This window comes from Gossypium arboreum, chromosome 12 (genome assembly GCF_025698485.1).
Source record: "Gossypium arboreum isolate Shixiya-1 chromosome 12, ASM2569848v2, whole genome shotgun sequence".
NCBI classification, from domain to species: Eukaryota; Viridiplantae; Streptophyta; class Magnoliopsida; order Malvales; family Malvaceae; genus Gossypium; species Gossypium arboreum.
In genome coordinates this window covers 7,410,947-7,432,364 of record NC_069081.1, presented here as the reverse complement: position 1 = coordinate 7,432,364, position 21,418 = coordinate 7,410,947, and the positions used below count along the sequence as shown (strand labels likewise).

General features: G+C 31.7%; 1 protein-coding gene across 2 annotated transcripts; it reads right to left on the bottom strand.

Moving 5' to 3' along the window:
* Positions 1–12,547: 12,547 nt before the first annotated feature.
* Positions 12,548–18,591, bottom strand: LOC108479709 (ubiquitin domain-containing protein DSK2a-like). Of its 2 annotated transcripts, XM_017782451.2 has the most exons (8): positions 17,901–18,582; positions 16,272–17,036; positions 15,267–15,478; positions 15,075–15,188; positions 14,782–14,840; positions 13,350–13,378; positions 13,077–13,166; positions 12,548–12,986 (listed from the first exon to the last, which is right to left on the bottom strand). In XM_017782451.2, exons 1-8 carry the CDS (start codon positions 18,142–18,144, stop codon positions 12,838–12,840), a joined length of 1,662 nt encoding a protein of 553 aa, XP_017637940.1. In that variant the 5' UTR covers positions 18,145–18,582; the 3' UTR covers positions 12,548–12,837. The 2 variants fall into 2 exon arrangements, 1 of the variants encoding a protein (XP_017637940.1); XR_008276031.1 differs by lacking the exon at positions 13,350–13,378 and having other exon boundaries at positions 12,847–12,986; positions 17,901–18,591.
* Positions 18,592–21,418: the final 2,827 nt, after the last annotated feature.

The following is a 21,418-nucleotide window of genomic DNA, read 5'->3' as shown; positions in this document are numbered from 1 at the left end:
CGAAATCATCCAGTTCCACTGCTCATCCTCGTTGAATTGCACATCTCTACTGATGGTTATTTTTCCTGTTTGAGAATGGTACACCTTGTAAGCTTTGGAAACTAAACTATATCCCACGATGATACCTGGAATTGCTTTCGTATCGAGTTTTTCACGCTTAACCTATAGAACATGAGTAATACATACGCAACCAAATACTTTAAGAAAGCTAAGTGAAGGTTTATACCCATACCAAGCTTTAAATGGAGTCTTATCTTTCAAAACCTTGGTTGGAAGATGATTTTGCAAGAAAACTGTTGTGGTTATGTTTTAGCCAACTCCTTTTCATGCAACATACATCTAGCCATCTCTATTATTGATCCGTTTCTTCTCTCACTAATCCCATTTTGTTCTGGAGTGTGTGGAACAGTAAGCTGATGTTTAATGCCAGCTTCTTCACAAAATAAATCAAATTTTGTCGAAGTGTACTCCTTTCCATTATCGGATCTCAACACTTGAATTTTGCAGTTGTTTTGAATTTCTACCATGTTCTTGAACTTCCAAAACACCCCAGCCACTTCTGACTTGAATTTCAAGAAAAAAAATCTAGCACATTCTTGTAAAATCATCAATGAAAATGATATAATAAATGCTACCTTGTAGCGATGGCGTTCTTTGAGGTCCGGCTACATCTGTGTGAATTAGATGCAATTTTTGAGTAGCTCTCCAAGTTGAATTTGGAAATGGCAGTCTGTTTTGTTTACCAAAGTGACAGGCAACACAATTTGGAATATGAACGTCAAGCTCTGGGATTCCTCTTATCATGTCTATTTTCTTCATTTTCAGCATTCTTTGAAGATGACAATGGCCAAGCCTTTTGTGCCAAATTTCTGTGGTGCAAGCTTTGTTGAAAAAGGCTATTTGCTCCTCTTCCGTTGGATTATATGAGAAACTTTTGCCTCTCATTTTAGCTCGCAAAGTCTCTTTTCCAATAGCATCATAAATGAGACAATAGGAATCTTCAAAGATTGCTTTAAATCCCTTTTCTAACAACTGTCCAACACTTAATAAATTTTGATCAATTTCAAGTACATAAAGAACATCTGAGATTGATTTTGTACCTGAACTTGTTGTAATTGCCACTGTTCCTGATCCTTTTGCAGAGATATAATCACTGTTCCCTATTCTAACCTTTGTGACTTTATAAGACTTCAAATTCTTGTAGAGAGTTTTGTCCGGAGTCATGTGGTTTGTACAACCGCTATCAATTAACCAGCTTTCTGAAGAACTTTTAGTTGATAAACATGCTGCTACAAACATCCGATCTTCCTCGTCTTGATCAGCTATATGGACTTCTTCAAGCTTTTCCAAGTTTCTTCTGCAGATTACAGCTTCATGTCCAAGTTGATTGCATTTACTGTATTTTGCATCTAGTCTCTTCCAACATTTGAATGATGGATGACCTATTTTACCACAGTGCTAACAAGATGGACAGTTTTTCTTTGAATTTCTACCCTTACCTCGAGTGTGGTAGTTTGTAGAATTTGCTACAGATGTCACATGTTCTTTTCTATCAGTCTTCTTCTTATGCTTTCCAACTTTATGGTGCTTGGCTGGTAAAGCTCCTTCAACGACTTGCTCTTGCCTCATGAGGCTTCACTACTCTTCAGCTTGCAATGCATTTATCAATTCTGCCAAACTGATTCTAGACAAATCTTTTGTGTTTTCCAATGTGGTTATCGAAGCTTCATATCTTGCAGGCACTGTTACAAGAATCTTTTCAACAATTCTAGACTCTAAAAATTTAATGCCAAGTAACCTTACCTTGTTGACAATTTCAAACAATCTGTTTGAATATTCTTTGATTGTGTCTGATTCTTTCATTCTCTGCAACTCAAATTCTCTTATTAAATTTAGCACCTGCATGCCTTGTATCCTTTCATCTCCTTCGTATTCTTCTTTGAGATAGTCTCACACTTCTTTTGCTGATCGGAGAGACATAATTTTCATAAAAATTGTTGTTGAAACAATAGCGAACAGAGTTGCTTTTACCTTGGCCTTTCGAGTTTTCTTTTCCTTGTGAGTTTTGAGTTGGGCCATGGTAGGATTAGTTGGCAGTGGAAGAACTTCATAATCCTCTTCCACGGCCTCCCAAAGATCCAAAGCTTCAAGGTAAGCCTCCATTCTCACTGCCCAAAGTTGATAATTCTCACCATCAAAGATAGAAGGGGATATTTGAGAAAAACTGGTTTCAATCTCCATTACACTCACAGATCCCTTAAAAAAACTAAGCTCTAATACCAATTGAAGGTTTAAACAAAGAAGATGAGGGAGAATAGAATTACTAGAGATAAGAAAGTTTTAATTTTTCTAGAGAGGAAAGATTGCAGGAATAGGTACTTAACTTTATTCAATATTCAGCTCTTTAAATAGCTGAAATACAAGCTAAATTTAGATAGTAACTACTTCCTAAACATTAGCAAAACTAATTAACAATTCCCTTTAGAATAGGGATATGCTTTGACTACTAAAAAATTTATTGAATTTCAAAATAATGAACTAACGTTCCTTAAAGCAAACATTTAATAGTTTTCAAGGGGAAAACTTAGTAGGAAGATCTAAATCTTTGGTGCAAAAGTGAATTTGTTAAACTAGTGTGTGATAATACTTGCATCATTACTTGTATGTGGTTAAAAATAGTATATTATCTATTTGGGGAAGGCCTTGCAGATGTAAGAAAATCGAACTGTGTAATAATTGCATTATGTTCAATGTTGTTCTTTTGCAATTCTACTCGCAATTGTAACTTCTCCTTATGCTTGTAACCATCGACAATGTTATTTCAAAATGAAACATGAAAGGTGATGGTTATGTTTAGGAGAGTGAAGTAAGTGAATGCAGGTTATCTAGGAGTTGGGTTTTTGTTGGAATTATGATGATAAGAAAGAGAATTGTAGAGAAGAAACGAGAGATTTTGCAGCAAAATTGTCTGCAAAGTTTTATATATTTTCACTCTATTTTGAACAATGAAGAACAATGGTATTTATAACTAAAAAAAAAAGCTCCAAACTAAAGAAGGAAACAATAAAGATTTTATGCTAATAAATAACAAATATATTATACTAATAATTTCTAAATCTTTTAAAAAAGGAAAACATAATTTGTAAACTTAATTCACACACAAGCTCTTCAAATCCAGTTGCTTCATAGCTACATGGTTCTTCAAACAACTCGCATCTTTTCTCGTGACCATAATTCGCATTTGTCCTGCGACCCCAGTTCACCAAAAGAAGGAGCTCGCCACTTTGTGGTAGCTCACCAAGAGGATTTGCCAATATTGGTGTGTTCGCCATTCTGGGGAAGTTCGCCAATATTGGTGAGTTTGCCAATCATAGAGAGTTCGTCAACCTTAAAGGGCATGCCAACTTTGCATGCTACATGAATGGTCATCTCGCAACAGTCGTGCATTAATAACTAAGGAATAGGGTTGTTGATACTTTTAATAGAGTGGGCACTTGTGACACAAAAGACTTAATGATATTGACAAGGCCAAAAATAGATGGGACAGTTAATGATGGGACAATAAGTTGTGATAATGAACTCATACTTCAGAGAGTTCAGTAATAATCAAAATGTGGTTTTGATATCCGGTTCGTGACTAATACTAAGGTTTGAAGATATTAGAAGTAATATCTTAAAAGAGGAAGCTTGGGAAGCATCCATAGAAGATGATGTCAAGAGGGAGCTTGGGAAGCGTACATAGTTGAGAGTAGCTTAGATATCTTTCAGTTTAGTTCTCATAGATGACACCAATTGTTTGTCTCTTTGGTGGTAAAGTGAGCGCTTGAGAAAGGTCTCTTTATGTAGGTCAATTAGGTTAGGAAGTTGGATATTCCTATAAGATGAAAGTGAGATTTGGAGGCATTGGAGCTTTAAGTCTAAGGTGCACTTGGACATTTAAGTTAGTAAGAGGTGAAGTTGAGATAGGAACCCAAAGTGGTTTAAGGTGGTACAAGTAATCATATGTGGGTATTTGGACTGCTCGAAAGATTGTACCGGTGTTGGTGCGTTGGCCTCGTAGATATTAGTTAGTGCAAGCTCGATTTCTGAGACATAATATTTAGGAAGTTAAAAGATAATAGAATTGCGAAGGGTCAGTTGGTTTTATGCAGAAAAAAGAAAAGCAAGTGGCTCTCAAAAATCCGGGAGGCCGTGAATTTTTGAACGGCCTCTCCTCTCTCATGTCATGTTTTGTTCACGAGTAGCCGCATCCAAGCAATGTATTAGCCAAAGATTTAATATTAAGTATGAGTTAGTTAAAGTGATATGATAGAGTTGGGTGAAATCCTCCTGTGGTGATTCCATATCCCTTAAATCTCATTGCTTTAGCAAAAGAAGTAGGCCCTACCCTTGTTGCTTTTCAGGAAACAATCACATTTTTATTCTACCCACACTTCAGCTGCAACCTTAAATAATCAAAATTGGCAGGCTCCATTGATGACTTCATCTTCGATTTATATTATTTTTTCTTCCATTTTCCAACTTAGTTGCCCCTCCCCACTTTGTTTTTTAAATTACAATAATTAAATATTACAAACATCCATCTCATCATATATAGACACATGCTATATATCACATTATGATAATTTCATTTAATATCTTCTACAAAAATATAATTACGTTGAAATTTAATATTTAAAACATGAGTTTACAGAAATATCTTTTATTATTAATTATATTACTAAATTGACATTATAATAATATATATGAGTATTATTATGTGATAATAATAAAAATAATATTAATTAATATGATAATATATTAATGTGAAATTAATTAATTTGGTCATATCTTTTAATAGTTTCACTTAAAAATAACATAATATATTATTAATTAATAAAATTATAAATCTATAAAATTGGATAAATTAAAATAATAAAATCCAAAATTTTAATTAAATAAATATAATTTTTATACATATGATTTTATTTTGAATATGATAATAAATAAAGTAGATTTATTGTAAATTCTTTTACTCACTTATCATAATTTAAAACTTAATGTGTTGTTTGGTTACTAGTTTAATAATACGAGAAAAAATTTATTTATTACGATAGTTAAACATATAATAAAGAATAGTTACCATAAATTTTAACTTAAAATTAGAAATATGAGCAACAACTCTTGTAAAAAATAAGACTTCTTCAAAATAGAAAAAAATTCCTTTCTCTTTGCTAAAAATAAGTCGTGGGAGTGACAAAATTTTACCAATTGAATTAGTTTATTACTAACTCATATACTAAAACATGTGTAAAAAATAATACTCTTACAAAACATAGCATAATGTTTAATCATATTTGTATACTGAAAATGATTATGTTCTACCAACAAGTGTTGGATGCAATAATAAAGCGCACTACACTCCTAATGATAGATCTCAAGTTCAAATATTAGAAATGACATTATTGTGAAAGGCATCCACTAATCTTAAAAGGATTAGTTTTCATAGGTTGTGCAATGGACAAGGGTTTCTCTATTTAGCTTCTTTAAGATGCGCCCTTAAGCTCTCTTTAGAGCTAGGGGACAAAACCATGAGGATGAGTTGGTTCTTCAATAGCTTCTTAAGAGGACAATTGTTGATAACGCAAAGATATTATCTTTTTTGAGTGTCGTTGAAGAACCAACACACTCTCAAAGTTTTGTCTCTCAATTCTAAAAAGAGTCTAAGGGCGCCTTTAAAAATCGATGAAGAGCAAAAACCATGGCTATTGAAGGGTAAGAGTGCATGGTGCCTTAGTTGTAAAAAAGTTAACGCATGCCCGCTTTGGGTACTCTTGAAGAATTAACACATTATAAAAATTTTAGGCATAATGATAAATTTGGCCTTTAACTTTTTCTTATTTTGTCATTTTGGCCCTCCACCTTTAAATTTTAGTCAAATTGCATATTTTTTACTAAAAAATTGATTAAACTGTTAAAATTTTAATGGCATTGATGTGGCCACTAGCGTGGCAATCCATGTATAATTCATAAAATTTCAAACAAATTAATAAAAATATTTTAAAAATCAATAAATTTTAAAAAAAAAAAGTGTGTATAAAAACTTTTAGAAAATTCATCAATGTTATCAGAAAAGTATAAGTAAAGTATCACATGAGCTGCCATATCGTTGCCATTAAAATTATAACAGTTCAGTCAGTTTTTCCCCAAAAAAAAGCAATTAGGCTAAAATTTAAAGGTTGAAGGGAAAAATGACCCAAAGAAAATAATAAAGGCCAAAATGACAAAAACAAGTAAACGTTAAGGGCTAAACTGTAGGAAATAAACACGTGTATGCAATGAACAAGTAAATATAATAAAACCAAAAGGATCGAACACAAAAATTTTATATAAAAAAACTCTTCAAAATATGATAAAAAACTACAGACAAAAGGAGATTTCACTATAATAAAGGAGAGTACAAAAGATGGAGAGAATTAAAGAAAAGCCAGAAACCTCACAAGAAAAACCCTTCAAAAAAAGAACATAATTCTCTCAATATAAATATTTCTATTGTGTAAAACCTAGAGTAACTAAGTCCTATTTATAGGCTGAAATTCGTAACATATATGACTACAACAACTCTATGTTAGTCAAAGTTTAAATTGGAAACTAGAAATAGAGTTTAACTAGGAGAAGAAAGCCTAAAAACTTAAAGTGAATGTTGTGACATGGCATCGTGTCGTCGGGATGAAGGAGGATCGCGTCATTGGGACGAAAGCTTTCTTCTCATCGTGAAGTCTGTTGCTCGTCATGACAAAGAACATTTCCTCGTTGTGACATCACACACTGTTTATCCAAAATACGAGGCATAATTCCATAAATATCTAACTTGACTCATATTTGACTTAACTCCCTTGCCAAAACCCTATTATCGGCCTAATTTGATTTTCGTTGGATATTCACCAAGTCCAAGCAATGCTCAAACTTTCAAACTGGAAGACTTTTCATTAACATATAGGTTAGATTGTGTTTTGTGCCAATTTTAAGAATCTGAACATCCCCTTGAATGATCAACTCTTGAACAAAGTGGTAACGAATGTCTATGCGCTTCGTTCTCTCGTAATGCATTTGATCATTGGTGAGATGTATGACACTTTGACTATCACAATATACGACAATTGCCCCTTCTTCACTTACTAGCTCACTAAACATGCCCCTTAACCAAATTGTTTCTTTTACTGCTTCAGTAATTACCATGTATTCCACTTCAGTAGTCGACAAAGCTACTGTAGCTTGAAGTGTTGCCTTCCAACTAATGGCACAATTCCCAAAATCAAATAGGTAACCTGTAAGAGACCTTCTTTTATCTAAGTCTCTTGCATAATCAGAATCAACATATTTGACTAAACCCTTTTGAGTTCTTCCGAACTCTCAGCACATGTTAGAAGTACCTCACAAATATCTAAAATCCTACTTAACTGCACGTCAGTGTAACTTCCTAGGATTGACCATGTATTGACTAACAACACTAAAAACATGTGAAATATCGAGACGAGTACATACCATTACACACATCAAACTTTCAACTTTGCTTGAATAAGATATTTTTGACATGTACCTTTCATCTTCTTCATTCTGTGGGGAATTTAAAATTGAGAGTTTAAAAGGTGCAGCTAAATGATTACTTACCGATTTTGCATCTTGCATCTCAAACCACTCAAGGATTTTCTTGATGTACCTTTTTTGTTATAAAAATAATTTTCCAAAATATCTATCTCTCAAAATTTTCATCCCTAAAATTTTATTTGTCGTACCTAAATCCTTTATCTCAAACTTAACGTTAAGCATGGTTTTAAGATGATTAATTTCAGATGGATTCTTAACTGGAATCAACATATCATCAACATAAAGAAACAAATATATAAAAGAGTCATCATCAAGACATTGTACATAAACACAACTTGTTGGGAAAAAAATCAGTTTGAAAATTATTTTCTTGCACAGCGAAAAATTAAAATTTTGAAAACTGGCCCAGTTTGTGATATTTATAGCAATAAATCTTAACCAAATTAGTATATGTGTTTTTCGATAAGCGGATCCTTAATGTTTTTCGGCTTTCAACCAAACGATCTTCTACGCTATTCTTGTACCACTATCTGCTTCGAGTGTGGGTTTGAACCAATTGAATCAAAATATAAAACTAGAAAAAGTTTTCTTTTTGGGGTGAAAAAGGAAATTCTATCTTCTTTCAAAGAAACAGATAAAATTATTATTTTGGAAAAATGTATTTAAAAGTTGAGAATAAATTCTCTCTATTTTTCGATGGAATAACAATCTCTCAAAAGTTGTGTTAATAGTTCTATCTGTGCCATCTATTTATTGGAAGAGAAGGTAAAACTCTTGTAGAGTTATAGATGTTTATTTTAAATAGAAAAACAACATCCCACTTAGAGTAGGAGAGGGATGAAAGGTCACCCTTGTATTTCTAATAGGTTTTCACCCCATTCATGTTCTGTGAGGGGTTTGGGTCACTCTCACATTGAGTCCAATTACGAGTACTTCTTGGGCCTTTTTAACCTAATACTCTATAATGTGATCCAACTTGATTCAATTTTTCTATTTCCCAAAATAAAATTTAATATTTACATATTAAATAATTTTCTCATCTCAATTTTACTCCAATAAAATTTTGACGATTTTAGCCCTAGTAAAATTTCAAGAAAGTTCGTTCAATGTCTCACAACTCAACATGTTCACTATGACCGAATGGTTTATTTTCATTTTTGAGCTTCAAAACAGTCCAAAAATATAAACTCATTATTCCATCATTTTTTAAGTAATCATACATAGGATTGCAAATTTTCATTTCTATTTCCATTTACATTTCCATTTTTGGAAACTTATATTCATTTCTAAATGATTCAATTTCTCTATTTCGGAGAAAACGATAATCATTCCTGAATGTTTTCCATTTCTCTTTTTCTATTCATTATGTTCATTTTTATTCAAACACACAATTCATTTCTGGTTTCAATGAGCTAGCAAAGAGACAGATTGGACATATGAAGTTGAGGCTCAAATGATTTATAATTAAGCTCCGACTTTTCGCCTATTAATTATAAACTCATTTAGTCATGAAGTCTTTCCACTATAGTATTGAGACTGGGCTCTCCCCAACGACATACCATTACAAAAACAACTACTTAGTGCTCGTCCAATAACCTTGTCATTAGTGTGTTATCATCATGGGATATTATTGATCTTTTTGGGATTATATCCGTTCTCCCAATATGATCCTATTTTATCTCATGGTAACCGTTACATCTTCCTTCATGAAAAGTCAATCACTATCAATTAGTGATCAAGTCATCCATTACAAAGACAAACAACCCGTGGTCACGTTTACTTTTCATCAACCATGTAATACCAATGAGAGGATATCATTTACCCATGTTTTGAACTATGAATTCCGCTATTGTGAATGATGCTACATACTACAGAAGTTGTACACACAACACACCAGCTTTCGATTCCTTATCTATTTGAACTCAAGCTTTTACTTACATCAAAGTGTATGAATCACGCATACATAACCCACCATCCATTCGGGATTTAGGTATGCCACACTACGAACGCCACAAGTAAATAAATCCATATCTTAAATGTCATGAGTTCGATACATGCCTAGCATTCTTCAACATCATTGATTTTCATGATATGTCGGTTATATAAATATATATGATATAATATATGTTGCATATTTACGAATCAACATCAAGGGTGATAAGTAATACCCAAATATTTAGATAATACACCAATTATATATGAAAAATATGGTTGTATATATGAATGTTATAGCTTAATAACTGAGTTAAAAGTAATTAATTAGTGTTGTATGATTATTGCTGATATATTATTATTATGCATATATGAACAATTATATCAAAAGATGGTGCAAGGTTATATTATAATGGATGAGGGGATTTGCAGAATGCATCCATGAGACGTCTATGATTTATTGGTGTGAGGATTCGAATCAAGAAAACTGTGATGGTGAATTGAAGAAATGATAAATTATTTATTTATTTGTTAAATACATTAATGTGAAATTTAAGCTGGTTATGCAACATGAAAACGATGTTTAATATATTTTAATGACTTTGATTAGTCATCGAAAGTGAAATAAAATGTTAATCAAATATCCAACCTATGACTGCATCTAAAAGTATAATTGCTGATTCCAGTCACTACAGTATTTTGCTTTTGGGTTGCTTTCACCCATAATTTTATGTCACTTTGATATGGTGTAAACCTTTCACAATTCTAATTAATTTATCAATCAGTCAATCAAAATGGCGATTAGTATATTTGACGAGTACTGCTATTTTTAAGGGTTTTCTTACGTGCTTTCCATAATTTTCTTGTGAAAGGCAGATTATTCTTTACTTTTTTTTTCTTTTTTTATAAATGTATTAGTATATGTTTTAATTATGGATCTGTTGAGGCTGAACTCATCCCCCACTTGTTACTTCCTTCATGTTATTTAATCTTTGACTGGGGAAAAAAATAATCGTTTAAGTACATATAAATTCACTTTGTTATAACAGCAACAGTGCTAACTGAATTAAGTCTCGATTAATTTTTATTCTCGAGTTAAATTATAATTTTTATAGGATTTGAGATGGATTTTTGGGTTTGATTAAATCTAAATACAAGAGAAAGAAGAAATTGGAATAGGATGAAGAGTGAGTAATTGCGTGAGGTAATGGGAATGGGGATTCATAAGTCAGCTCAATTATTTGAAATATAGGTAGGCATGTGGAATTGAGGGGCGAATAGAATCAAAGCAGATACTGAAAGAGGATTCATGGTGGATATCCTCACCCCTTATTTTATTACTTGAATTGGAGATTCTTGTGTTTAATTTAATTACTACTCTTTATTTGTTTAATGTGTTGAACTGTTGATGATGATGAAAAGGTAGAGAGAGAGAGAGAGAGATAATGTGAAATGGGTTTGAGTTGCAGATGAAGATTCCCCATCGCAAATGTGTTTTTTTTTTAAACCATAGGCAGCAGTTGTTGGGGTTAGATGGAGGCAGCTGATTAGTTTGAATTCTTCCCTTTTAAAACATTCCACGTCACAGTTATGAAAACATATTGAGGTCTTGAAATCTGAAAGAATAAAATGAGAAATAAGTTTAGATGTAGTGTCAATGAAAGAATGGCTATTGGATTGAAATAAAGGGCAGATGGTAGTGGATACCAAGAATCACATGGAATACTGATTGGATCGAGGAAGGAGTGGGGAATCAGACAAGAATCATTGACCTCAACTTAAGCAAAAACTGGAAGAATTCCAAAGGATTAGATGATGAGCTTTGCACTTTGTTATTTATTTAAAAGCAGATTGTAGATGGACAGGTGGTGGATGAGTGACGACATGTCTCTTAATAAACAAAAGAATGGCGAATGATGTCAGAGTGAGCTTAGCTAAGTAAGATGCAACCCACAAGTATCCAATTACTATTTCACTGATGCTGCTTCATCAATAACTTGGAAATAATTATCAAGTCTTTCCTTTAATTAAAATCCTCCTAACCTTTCTGTCCTTTTTAAATTGATATGTTTTTGCAGGATGGTGTGGTGGATGCTGGCATCATCAGCATGCAGGTATAAAATAAGAGAATGAAAATTTTCCAAGGCAAGTGTACGTATAAAATATATTATACAGAAAGTGCAAAGCATTTGTTTATAGTAAACACCAACCGCCCATAAGAATATAAAAAAAAAGGAATTGAAAATTCAGTTTGGGTTATTTATATAATTAATGGTGGACATTTAATATTCTTTCACCTAAAAACATCCATTCACCCTTATTCAAATCAATATTTACTAATCCAAAAAACCTACATAATCCATCAAATTTCTCTGTGAATCAATAGGAAGATTGTGTTCAAGACTGTTTTATGTTGAAATTTTGATTGATCTGTATGCTTACGTAATGTGTGAGTTGATTATTTTAATTTGCTATAAAAGCTACAAATTAATGTGGTCCTCCCATATTAAACTGTTTTAGAGAGGATGTTTAGATTAGGAGGGGTTAATCTCTATCTTCTAGATCCTAAATCAATTAAATAGAGTTTTGCAAACAGATTAGCCAATGTCACTTTGCCTTAAAAGTCGATTTGCCGCATATATTCATGCTCTGCTTCCACCAAAAAGAGGGGACCATCTTCCCACATATTCTAATCATGGAAGCCATCGAATTGCCCTCGCGCACATGACTTCACCACATTGCTAATAATTCGGTTTATTGTCGGATCATAATCAATGTTCATTCCTTCTCAGAAAACAAAACATTAGTAAAGAGTTAAGTGGAGGGGTAAGCGTAAAAAATGGTGGATGATTTGCATTGGGCAGCTCTTTTGATGGTGGTTATCTTGGCCTTACCCATCACGCTTATGATGCTTTCATTGAATGTAACCTGCAATGCATGGACACAGTTGAATAGCCAAATTCCTACTTAAATCATGTACTTGTAAAATTTCCATAAAATTGAAAAACAACCAAGGAAACAAGCCACATTGCCACGAGCATCCTTTTTAAGCTTAAAATTGGAAAGCAATAATCCAAAGTGTATGTACATAAGCAAGTGCGTGGGTGAAATATGGGATGATCCAAGTATTGCATAAGCCTATATCAACACGGTCTCGGGTATATCATCGTGTTTAGTAACTTATTAAACACGCCCAAAAAAGGAATCAGCATGTATACCCCATAATCTGTGGTTTTGCTAAGGCACCAGGCCACTCATCTTACATGTCTTACATGAGAGCTCTTTGCTAAAAGTTTAAAAGCATCAAGTTGTGATGAATTACTGCCCAGAATTTCCCAGGAGTCTCTCAACTGCAGCATGGACGTTTCCCGCAGTAGCACGAAGTGCTCTGATATTCTCTTGTGTATCATAGAAGCCCATTTCTTGCAGTTGTGATAATTGCGTGGCATACAGTTCTTCTGGGGGAACTGGGAAAACAATCAACATGAAATTAGTAGTGAACCACAAGAAAGCAAAGTCTTCATATAATAGATGTGGAAACATTAAAGAATGCTAACCATCAGGTTGGTTGGGAACACTGAGGCCGCCAGCACCTAGACCACCAAACATATTCATCAACAAATCCAGACTAGCAGTAGGGGGTGCTCCTGAAACCGCAATTAAACAAAATGTAAGTGCAAAATATAAAGATGGATGAAAGAAGAGCTGCTAAAGGGAGGTGGCAAAGCAATTTAGAGTTCAATGTTAGCGCCCTTGACAGTTCAAGTACTTTTGATGCGGCTCCTAGAGAATATTCATAACTATAGTTTGGACTGGTTTTTATTCCGTACCTGTAGTACCACTTGTCTGTGTTGAATCTCTGCAAGAAAAGCCATTTATGGTTTTAAAAACTAAGCAATGAATCATAAAGGCCCGTTTAATATCCATGAATATTTTTAGAAAAATGCCAAGACTAATCAAATCTAGTTACAAATAATTATATAATACAGTTGTACATAGGCACAAAAAGATCTATGTTTGACAGATCTAAATTTTACCATGGTCACATTTTCAGTTGCGGTTGCAGTCATGAAATCTTTTTCCCCAAATTTGCAGAATCTCTTACAGGAAATAATAAATGTTCTAAGAATAAATTTTATTTTTAATGATTTTTAAAGTGTTTATAACATCCTATGATATTGTATTTTTATGGAAAATATATATTCACAATCTTTCATCATTAAAAATCAAATCTACATTAAATTTAGTGAGTTTTATTTTATAATTAATTAATATCTTTATCACAAATTCCTTTTAATTATTATATGATAGATCACATTTTTAACTGCAAAACTTTAATTATTTTCTTTGAATTATACAAATTTCATCTGTAACTTATTAATTTTGCCCTTACTAAAGTTTTATACAGAAGTATCTATAAAAATTTCCTAAAATTTCTTCTAAGAATTTGTGTAAAAGAATACTTGGGTCTGGTCCATTCGAATGACTTGACCATCACTCAAATGAAAACCCACCTCCCAAACAAATCTCACTCACCCAACCATAAGTTACAATTTCCTTGACCCTGCCATGCCATTCTCTCTTCTTCAAAATCATCCAAAGTAAAAACACCCTAACCCAGTCTGAACAGTAGAAAGTGTCATTAAAAAAAAAAAGTAAAGCGACTTGATTGAATCTAAATGAGACATGTTCAAGCCAGGACGATCAAAGACTTATTGTTAAACAAAAGAGAGAAGCTGTAAGTGTAGAGAGAGAGAACAAAAACCAGAGGTTTGTTTCCTTTCTCTTGTTTGTTTAGTTACTTTTCCTTTTATTCTTTAATTTTTTACTTTCCTTTCTCACATCTGATCTCTAGTCCACACCTCCCTTCTCTCCCTGTCTCATCTCTCTCTCTTTGTTTAACCAATGAATTCTTTCAAAATGTAACGGGGTAGTGGGAATAACAGGTTACAGCCACTATTTGCCATTAGACTGCTTTTCATGGGCAACTAATTGCATGTTATTGGCGTGAAATTTTTTCACAACACTATTTAAGGTTTTATTGTTGGCAGATGGTGTTGCAACCACAACATAGTGGCTGCAACACTGTGACGCCATTGCTATTTGAAACCCTGATGTTTGATCAAGAAATCAGACATTAATTAACTTCAGAAAATTATTCTGATATTTGGAACAGCAGCATGCACACTTAGGACAACCTTAAAAGCATGAAGAGAAAAAGGCAACTGAGATTTTAGTCACCAGTTAGGTACTATCACTTACTGGGATGTTTGCTGTCGATTGAGCTGAGACATAAGAGACTGCTGTAAAGATAGCATTTGCTGCAAGAAATAAAAGAAGAAAACTAGGTAAAGTAGAACATAGGTGACTTTTTTGTCAAAACATTCCTTGAAAAATATCAAATAATCTGATATTACCCAGTGGGGTAGCATTAACTTCCCAATAAGACCATATCAGCTAGGATCCCATATAAAAGAAAGAAAGATACAAAACCATAAAGTCATGTAAGCATTTTAAGAGAACTCAGAGATGTATATATATGGAGAAGAATATACCTGCATTGTATCAGGGGAAAACAACTGACGAAGTACTTCTGGGTTTTGCATCATTTCTCTCAATTGAGGATTCAAATCAAACATTTCACGAAGTTGGGGGTTGAGGTTCATAATCTAAAAAGTAGAAACGGATTATAAACATATGGAAATCAGCAAATAAAAATTCCTTGACAGAAGTGATTCTTCAATGACCTGATTCATATATTGGGGATTAGACATTATGCTCTGCATCATCTGTGATATAGCTGGATTTTGCAACAATTGAGTCAACTGAGAAGCATCTGGCATTCCATTCAACATGGGTGGCATGTCTGGAAGCCCGGGACCTCCCAGACCACCAATACCTGGTGTCCTAGCATCCCCAGCAGGATTTGACCTCGCAGTAGTATTGGTCTGGGTTACACCTGACAATTTGCAGCATGCAGCATTTCATCAGGAAATCTGGATTTAAAACAAATACACAACAGTAGTAAATTGCATTTAAAGAAAACAAAAGATTTAGATATTCTAGTTCACTCTATTAGTTTTCACGCCACAACTCTGGTAAGACATTATTTTTCTTTTCTTAAATATAAATGAATCCCATATGTTGGAAAACACCAAAACATAAGATATAATAAATTCATAATCATGCAACAGTAAACATGGACAACAAGCTACGATTAGGTTAGTCTCAAACAATCATTCATCCCACAAGTGCACAAACCTAGTATAATATTCCATTTTGAACATTTAAGATATTCTAGTTTTACGGAGCAACTGTAGTAAAATATTCTAGGTCACATCACTTTAGCTTACTGTGAAACTTTTATATATGTGAAAGAACCCCACTCATATTGCAAACCGTCAAAAGAAAAGGTTATATAATTCATAATCATGAAAAATTAAACATTGCATCAATATATACTTGGAGAATCTAAATCAAATCATTCAACCCACAATAATATGAACTTAGTTTAAAGGTTTATTTGTCCATTGATCAAATAGATATAACAAAATTACTTAGACCATCAGCTTTCAGCATCATTCTTTTTTCCAGCAAACACAATTGTGTTATTGTTAATCAGTAACATTCTGGATTCAAGGAGCCTACCTTTCTTATCTGCAATAGGACTAGCATGCACACAGTTAAAAAAATATGCATGTTTTACCAAAGAGTATGGCTAGACAGAGAAAATGTATTAATGAAATTCCCACCTCTAACAGTGTTGTTCCAAGGGTTAGGAAGAGGATTTGTGTTTGGGGAAGTTTGTCCTTGAATGCTTTCAGAACCAGTTACAGAAATGTTACTAGGTGAATCCCTAGCTTGAGAACCGCCTTGATTGCCCAAAAGAGCTGCGAATGGGTTTGAACCTGGAGTATTTCCATTATTTCCAGCCATAGTTGTAGCATTCAAAAATGGCTCCTGAACATTTTCATACATACGCCTGAGCATGTTAAATCCCTCAGGAGAGGATTCAATATTACTCATAGCCCTGTCAGTGTTTCGCATCATTTCACGCATGAGTTCAGGATTCCTAGCAGCTTCCAAAGTCTGTCGCAGAATGCTAGGATCATTAAGTATATGCCCAAGCTCTGGATTCCGGTCAATAATCTCACGCATTTGGGGATTGCTCATAATCAAAGTGCGCATTAACTCTGGGTTATTCACCAAACTTTGAATAGCAGGTGTATTCATTATTTCCCTCATCATGTTGGGATTTTGAGTTAGTTGTTGCTGTACTTGTTCAAATTCAGGAAGTCCTGATCCAAACAAACCAAAACTACCTCCGTTACCACCAAGCGGATTAAGTCCAGGGAAAATTGATGCTCCCAGACCAGCACCCTCATTAGAACCAACACCACGAGTGACCCCTGGTGTAGTATTAGGAGTTCCAACATTTGTAGTAGCAACAGGAGGAGGGGCTGATGAAGATGGGGCAAAACTACGGACCATATGAACAGTATGATCAGCTTGCAAACCTTCAATAAATGTGAAGAAAGTAAAATGATCAAGTGATCATTAAGTACTAGTGCATAAATTAAGCACGTATTACAAAGATACTTTAACCCTCCCCTGAAGTAGATTTATCTTCAAAAGTAAGCATTACATACACCACATATATAACTGTAAGCCTTAAGGTCTCACAATATTGATGACTGAGCTACTGACACATATTACATTGCATCATCAAGTTTTCAAAGTTGTTTAAACTGATCAAGGTGTTCAGATTGGCACTCATACAAATGTCTGTGTTGTATGCATGTACTGAACAACCATTAATCAATCATTAAGACAATGGTGGATGAACAGAAAGAGTTGGGCAGTAAGTGCTACATACATGTGAGATAAATTGCTTGGCTAAAAGAAACATTGATTTAGCAAAGCACATGGATGGCACAATCTTCATCAGCCATCAAAGAGTTCCTCATGTCAAATTATTAATTCATTAACCAAATAAAACTATATCATCAGTCCCCAAATGACTCCCAATTAGAGGTAGTAGTGATGCCTCCCAGTTTATTTTCTTCTAAATACATGGATATAGCTAACCAACAAAAAGATTTGTGATCATGAAACAATCCTCAGTGAATCCTATTTAGACAATCAAATACACGGCCATCTAAACGAGCTCAATATCATTAAAAACAGCTCAACAAAATCAATATTAACCTATTTTCCTGAACTTGCTTAATACTATCGAAACTTATATAATTCAGTAACCTGTTTTTACAGAAATTGAACCGTTTCCAATTACATTTCCGTGTTTTCGTCAAATGGAAAACCCCAAAAATTGAAAACGGCTCCTTTTTTTTTTAAATATTCCAATGCCAATTAAAACTTACCGTAACTTTGAAGGGTTTGGTCGTCTTTTAAGATTCGGCCTTTATAAATCAATCGTTGCTGATCAGCTGGGATATCGCAACTCTGAGCTAAAACAACTTTGAAAGATCCAATGGTTGATTCGAGTTTGGTCCTAACCGTAAATTTTGAACCATTAGAGCATCGGATATTAACCATTACTCCCTCTTCTTCTCCTCCTCCATTGTCACCGAGTCCTGACTCACTCGAATCGCCATCCCCACCCATAATCTGACTCTCTCAGATCGATTAAAAACCCTAACCCCCAGAAAATTAGACAAACACGAAAAACAATTTCCTTTCCCTTACCTTTGGTATAGCAAGTTTGTATTTCCTTTTCCTTTTTTATTTTATTCAGGGAGTAAAAGTATTTTCTTTAAAAAAAATTCTGAAAAATTAAAGAATTGGATGAAATTTATAATAATAAAAAAATCGTGAAAAAGAGAAGAGAAAAGAAAAGGATTTCTTTTTGTTTTTTTGGAGAAAAATGGGGATTTTCTAAATTCTAACAGAACAAAGCCTTGCCTTTGTGAAACAAACAAAGGGGAGAGAGAAAGGAGTGGAAAATAAAATCCGGATATTCTTTCCTTTTTCCTTTTCACTTAAAAACAAAGGATTTGGCATATAAACCAATAGGGCTATGCCATGTATATACCCTAGAAAATGGAAGGCCTTTTATTTTGGTCTTGAAAATGGGCTCAGGGTTGGCATGCATTTTGTCCACCCCTATATATTTATTGCCCACTTAAATCTAATCAATCGTACGCTACCACGTGCTAGTCGACGATGTTATTTTAATATTGATATGCGAAAAATCTTAAAATTATTTTAAAATTACACAAAATTCAATAATAAAAAATTCAAAAATATTGAATTAAAATATATATACTAAAATCATTTAAAAATAGAAAAAAATTATAAAATTACAAAACAATATAAAAATCTAAAATTTAGAAAAATATTAGAAAATTTAATATTTTTAAAATTTTATTAATCACATTACTTAAAACTTGAACATGAGATCATTACCTCTTGGAAGAATATTACCTATTATAATTGTTTTATAATTCAATCCATTGGAATTGATAATCGATAGAAATAAAACTATTTTAATTATTTAAATAATTTAAAAAAGTATTCAAATTTATCGCCTAAAAATCTACCAATGGGCAATTTCGGTGGATTGAATTATAAAATAATTATTATTGGTGGTATCCTTTCAAGAGACAATGATTTTATGTTCAAGCTTTACTACATGTGATTTATAAAATTTTAAAAATATTAAATTTTCTATTTTTAAAAAGTTAGTAAATTTTAATACTTTTTTTGTTTATACTAATTTTAGTAATTTTTAAAAATATTTTTGTATTTTTTCACTTTTAAAGTTTTTTCGGATAATGGCATCATAATGATGTCATTGCATGACACATGGAAACATATTATTGGCTCGAAATCTCAATGACCTTATTTTAATGTGCAAAGGTATAAACCGACGATGTCTGATAACATTAAGGGCTAAACTAGACTAAAAAAAAGAAAGAAAAAATTTTAAAGACCAAAGTGGATAAGTGATATACTTCATAGACTAAAACAAAATTAAGCCTTCTTTTTTTCTTTTTTCTTTTTTCTTTGTTTTTTTTTTGTCTTATTAACGAAATTAAGAGATTTTTATCTAAGCATTTTGAGATGAAAGATCTTGGGTATACTTTTTTTATTTTAGGAATTCAGATACATTAAGACCGATCTCAGGGTATTATTAGATTGTTACAAAAGAGTTATATTGATAAAGTATTCAAAGGGTTAGGCATGCAAAGTTATAGACCAAGTGACACCCCATTTGCTAAAAAGAAAAATTTAGTCTTGTTCGATGCCTTAAAAAATAACCTTGAAATGCAAAAGGTTTCGTATGCAAAAAAAATAATACTATTTGAAAAATTATATAAATTTACTTTAATCAAAGTTATTAAATGTGTCTCTACTTAAAAATATATTTTAAGTTTAACTGTAAAATAATTTTAATATTTTCGACATTAAAAGTTAATTTTAAAAATATACTTTTATATTTGTGTCAATTTATTTTATAGTTTGTATTTATTATAATTCATTTAACTTATATTTTTGGGAAGCTTCGATTGATGGGCCGGGTCATGTCGTTAAAGGAGTATGAACAATGCTCTGGATATTTCAATATATCAACATTTAATCTAAATATCACATGAAAATATTGATGTGAAAATTAAGTATATTTATATATGCATAATCTTATATTCATACAAAATTATTGATTTTATTTTATAATAATATATTTGAAAATAAAATAAGTCTATATGCATCAATATTGTAAACAATAAATATAAATATTTTTAAAACCGATTAATGAATTAAATATACGTATTATTATAATTATTAAATATATATATAGTTTTATTTTTAGATTTTATATTTAACAAAATTAAATTTTAATTTGGAAATTTTTATTCCTACCAAATATAGTCTAATATTTTTATTATATAATGAGGGTGTCGGATATATTAACAAAATATGCAAAAAAATTTATTCTAAAATTGTTGCTATATTCTTATAAGGAATTTATCTTGAATTATTTTTAAAATATATTCATTAGTTACATATGACAGGTTATTATCGTGACATATTTCAAATTATAAGTTATGTCAGATAGAATAGTTTTTTTTCCTATTATTGTTATAGTGTATATATATATATAATATTTTGTTAATAAATAAACTTTTATTAATTGTTATAAAATGTAATTAATGAAAATTTTATTTTTATATGTAGGTTTTTTGGTGATATGAATTTTAATATATTAAGTTAGAGTGTATCTAACAATTTATTGAAATTTTCCATTTTATTAGAAAATAAAATTTTAAATTTAATGCTTTAAATGTGTTCGATAATCATAATGAATTTTCAATAAAAAATGTTGAATAGAATAAGTACGTAGATAGTGCTTTTAACTTAATGTTGAAAATTAAGTTATTTTGTTTTAAAAAAACTGCATTTAAAATAATTTTTTAATTTTTAAAATAAATGAAATATTCAAATTGGTATATTTAAATATTAAAATTATTCAAATAATATAAAACATTATGTTAATAAAATTAGAATTATGAATTAATCAATTTTTAAAGTTGAAGATATTTTATTATTAAACAACATAAATATAACTAACATAACAAAAAAAATCCATCATTTATAAAATTTTATATTGGAATTTTTATACATAAATTTTAACACTTAATTTTTTAGTTTATCAAATCACAAATTAGTTATCTTATGATTTTATACAAATTTAAATAAATAAAATCTTTTATGCATTGAACTAAGCACTAAACTAGTACAAAAAATTACATTTTAAAAATCTTTACAATATTTAAGTGTTTTATTGAGTTGATGTATCATAAAATTATTAAAATTTGTTATTTTATAAATAAAAACATTATTTTATCTATATTTATTTTTTATAAAAATACATGTGCTA